This window comes from Pelecanus crispus, chromosome 6, assembly GCF_030463565.1.
Source record: "Pelecanus crispus isolate bPelCri1 chromosome 6, bPelCri1.pri, whole genome shotgun sequence".
NCBI classification, from domain to species: domain Eukaryota; kingdom Metazoa; phylum Chordata; class Aves; order Pelecaniformes; family Pelecanidae; genus Pelecanus; species Pelecanus crispus.
Genome location: NC_134648.1, coordinates 4,749,433 through 4,754,295, shown reverse-complemented (window position 1 = coordinate 4,754,295; position 4,863 = coordinate 4,749,433). Strand labels below are relative to the sequence as shown.

The 4,863-nt window shown below is 40.4% G+C and overlaps 1 protein-coding gene across 1 annotated transcript; it reads left to right on the top strand.

Annotated features, from left to right (window-relative positions):
- The first annotated feature begins 587 nt into the window (after positions 1-587).
- Positions 588-719, top strand: SMIM38 (small integral membrane protein 38). Its single transcript, XM_075713285.1, has one exon. It carries the CDS (start codon positions 588-590, stop codon positions 717-719), a length of 132 nt encoding a protein of 43 aa, XP_075569400.1.
- Positions 720-4,863: the final 4,144 nt, after the last annotated feature.

The following is a 4,863-nucleotide window of genomic DNA, read 5'->3' as shown; positions in this document are numbered from 1 at the left end:
CCTTCTTCCCCTTTTAATTTGTCTAGGGAAAAAAAGCTCCTCCAGTGTTGTTTCCTGCAAAGACCATTCTTAAGAGCTCGTTGGACAGCGCAGGGCTCTTGAAGTGATAGCTAATTGGTGAAAGAAAGGCCCTGATTGTCTTGAGGGAGCTGGAAAGTGCTGCGTGTGCTGCTGAAAGGGACTAGGGAGAAGGTGCCTGGTTTCGCTGAGCAGCTGCTGCTGGAGATGTTTGGAGATTACATCAGCATTGGAAAAAAGGGGCAAAAAAAAAAAAAAAAGTCCAACTTCACAGAGACGGAGTTTATGGAGGTTTTTTTCCCCCTTCCAAAGGTCTTCTGACAATACTGTCATTGTCAATATAAGAATTGTTAATTCTTTATGAATAGCACATGGGGCCTCTTGACTAAATAGTACGTTACATGTCCCAAATCTGTCAGCTGGACTCTTCTCTCACATGCTAGTGAGATCACTTTGATTGGAATGTTACAGGAATTGCTGGGCTGGCCACGCAGACCTGAATACTGCATTATATAATTAGATCTCCCAGAGTATTTTTTTCTGCATTACCTCATTATTCTAGCTTAAATATGGAATCAGTCCTTTTGATGATTTTACTGGTTGTAATTATATTAATACGATTCATTTTGTGGTCCTGTCTTAGTGCTTATATAGATTATAAACTGTCCAGAAGGTTTCCTGACACAAGAAAAGAGGACTAAGAGACTTCAAAAGGCTTGTTCAGGTTTGAATTGACAACGGGGAGAACTGGATAAGGTAAATGGAGCTAGAGCAGATTTTGCCTTGGAATCTGATGAGAGAGAAATGACCTGTTGAGACTGCGACTGAGTGAAGATTCTTCAGAAAGCGTCATGCTGACAGAGGGGGGAAAAAGACAACTGATTGAGTCAAATGACTTCCTGTCAAACTCGGGCCTGAATTTGTTGTTGGGGACAGACTTGTGGACTTTTGCCAATTAAATGCTCTGGACAAGCTGGAAGGGCAGTCCAAGACTGCCAGTGGCCCAGTCTTGATACGTGAAATGTGATGGCGTGTTGCCTGCTGGACTAACTGCTGGTCTGTACGTTAAGATGTCGACTGCACAGCCTGCCTGGATGCAACAACTGACCGCGCCTGAATGAAGCTGATGATTACTGGCCCAGCTCGGTATCCACGTGCCATGCTTTGGACTTGCAGGCGCAGATTTTTACCTGATTGGCTGATTTGTTACCAAATTCCTCCTGGTTCTTCCCGGTCAGTCAGATCTGAAACTGACCGAATGATTTCAACTGGCTGTAACTGCTGAATGTTCCCATTTCTTAGCGAGTGATGTATCTGAGTACCAGAACGAGCTGGGCACTGCTGGAACAATCTGTTCCATGAAAAACAGATCTGTGCTGCAGAGATTGTCTGACAGACTCTAGCTGTGCTTCGTCAGCACTGAGGGGTGGGGGGCACATGACGGCATGGCATACAGTGAGTTTTGACTCCAAAGCCCTGCAAAATACCTTCATTTCTACATTTTAATAAGGAGCTTACTAGGACACTGAAGGACACCGAGGTCATAGTGACTTAGGATTTTTTGGTTAACTCATCTTGCAAAATAAAATGAGTGGTTCCAACTGAACTGTCTGCTTTCAAATGGACATCATACTAAGTCAGACATCCAAAAATCTTAATGCATATACAACTCAGTTTAACATCCGCTTTTAAGAACTCAGTTTTTCTAATGTGAAAGTAGGAAAATTGCGTTGCCTTGCCTAAGAAATGCAGTGTCCTTGGCCCAGTCACCTTTAAAAAAAAAAAAAAAGTCCTTTTTGGGTTGTTAACTTTCTATGTCATGTAAAAGTGAAGGTTGCCACTTCATAAACTGGCTTCTATATGTCTTGGTAGCTCACATGATGATATCAGAGTTCAGCCTAGGTAAAAACCCACAGCGTTCCCATAAAGAGTTTCTGGCCCATTCATAACTCACTCCTACAGGCTTGTCTCATTAGTAACTGTTAATCAGCCCTTATCACTTTGTCTTTTGAAGCCTCCTAAAATTCAGACATGAGAGGTGGTATGTGTTTATGCTGTGGAACAGGGTAAATGTCAGGTCAATTGATTTCAGCCTCAGATTTTATTTATGGTGGATGACCAATCTACAAAACAGCCTGCAATGCCTGAAGATGCATGTCATAGACTTGAAATCTGCCCAGATGACAATAAATTAAATGTAGATGTAACTTGCCCCCATGTCCATATCTGTGGTTCTTAATTTTAATGATGATCATGTCCTTTTTTTTGTTCCCCAGCACCAGCAGACCACAAAGGGAAAGTGAAATGTCTATGAAATGTTTTTATTTCACTATGAAAGTGAAATGTTCTATTTCAAAGCAGATGTAGCTTTGATAATAAGTAGCTGGAAAAATAGGCACAGAGATCCACTTTTCTTCTTTCAGTTAATCATTGCTATTCTTTGCTGTTGTATGCAAAACAAAATTTGTAGATAAATTGATAGTGGCTTTATTTAAATTGCATTTGACAGTGTCATATGCATATTAATTGTTTAAAAATGTGGATGTAATGAGAAATGGTACATGTGAAGCTGTGGGTTAATGCCTTAAATGTTTGGTGATGTATGGAACTGACACTAGTATGGAATTCGCAGCACTGATTCCTTTATCCCTGCAGAGCAACATCTTAAGTTTTCTTGTACACCAAAAAGCGTAGTCTTGTTATGGACCATACTCTTACACAGGCCAAATTTTCATTGACCTCCGTGGTACAGTCGGTAGAGAATCATCAGAACGTTGTCATGCCTGAGATGTCATAACCATTCCCCTTTTTGAAGGAAAAAGAGGGCTGGTACTGGGTGAACTTACTGATTGGTAGACTTAGTGAATAGTAGGTATCTGTGCTGTAGACAGCCCCATCCCAAAATTTGGCGCTGTCCAGATGTGGGGAACAGTCTGTCAGTGGGCTGGTTCTGTTCGTATTTGTCTATTTAAGTAATTTGATTTGGACCTTATGTCAATTACGTGAATTTCGCTCTGATTATAAGAATGGTCTGGCCGGTGTTTGGCATAATATTGCTCTGCATCCTATACAGGTAAAACTGGCCCTAAGGAGTTTATTAGAACATTGAAGTTTTGAGGCCCATTTAGTTAATTTAATTAAAAAAAAAATACATATTTTGACTGAAGAATTCACTGGGATCTTGCTACCTATTAAACTCCGTATGCATTCAAAGTAATTTTAGTAGCATCTTGATTAATTTCTGTGGATTCACATTGTTTTTATCCAGTGCTGCAGGACCTTTTCAACATGGGAGGCCATCCGGTTTATGCTGTCATTACAAAGTCAGGGCTATCGCTCTTTCAAGAGTGCAAAGTATAACGGAAAGGAGCATCTTCCTCTTTAGTCCCATAGGCATTTGCCCTTTCTCTTTTCATGGATATAATAAAAGTCTACGTCCTTTAAGAGTTGCTCATGGTATGATGTGAAAGTGTCTACTAATATTTCCTGGTGTAATCCTGTGGAGCACTGTGCTGAGACATCTGAAATGAGAGAGAGAACGCTAGCTCTAGAGCTGAAAGAAATATGGCTCCATTAGCTGTAGTCTGCTTCAGTGTGTCTTGACTAATCTTGGGCCCAAAGCCGTGTCTCTGCTGGGCTGTGCCATGGTGATGAACCAGCTGGGCTGGCCGTGCTTTGGTTGGCGTTGCCCTCTAGTCATTACAGGTTGTACGTGTGAGCTGCTACGCTGATTAGCCACATCTCTGGGGCACGCCTGGGCCCCGCTCTCACATAGCAAAGAGTAGAGATGGTTTGGGGAGCATTCCTTGAGGCTCCGTAGCAGCTGGAGGGGGCTTCTCTCTGCTCCCCAAAAAAGTGAGGCCAACTCATCTGGAGTGTGGGGAGCCTCTGGTGCTGATAGGCAGCATCCCGTTATTCCCAAGAGTTGGTGTGCAGAATCAGAAATCAAACCAGAATTGTTCTGTTGATTTGGAGGGAGCTAATCTGGAGCCAGCTTCTGACCTACCTTCTACCTGAAGTAGCCCCAATGAAGGTCAAAGTTATTTTTCACTGCAAATGGTGCATTTGGCCCTGCTTTGTGCTTTCTGAAGTATCCTCAAAAAACTCTTCTGGCATCTGAAAGCCCATGGTATCTTTATGCTTATTAGGAATTTTGTCACAGATGGATTGGTTTTATCCTATTATACTCTGATTTAACCATATTTTTTCCTTCAAGAAAATATAAAGATAATATTTTGAAATGTAATTTATTTTTTTTTCAAATGTAAAAGTCAGATTGTGCCTGTGCTTACATGTTATTTTCTGTTTACTGGACAGAGTGCTGCAGAAGAAAAAATTTTGGGGAAGAAGTTCTTCATGTCAAGTAGTTGTAGCTTATTTAAGATCCATCATGAAGTCCATATTTCAGCGGGATTTGAATGGGCTTGACTGGAAATGGCTTTGGAGCCTTTTAAAATTAATTCCATTTCATTTAGGTATTTAAGAAGATACTTATGCCCCACTGATTTTGTTTGCATTTAAGTATGTATTTAAAAATAAGCAAGTGTTTAAAGGCAATTTTGAGCTGTGGAGAGTGTGAATGAAGATTGCAGTGTGGAGCCGCCTTTCAAGACGTGAAACAAAGGTATATGTAAAGAAATAGAAAAATAATAGCTAAATACTGTGATGATGTTAAAATCGTTACTAATGTAAAATTAATTCCATTTTACATACAAAGATTAAAATCCACTACATATAAATATATTCTGTATGCATTTATTAATTTATATCATTAATATGCTAAAGAGTGACCAAAATTACCATGGAGTCTATTGGGAAGAAAACCCACTTTTTGCTTTAAGACAT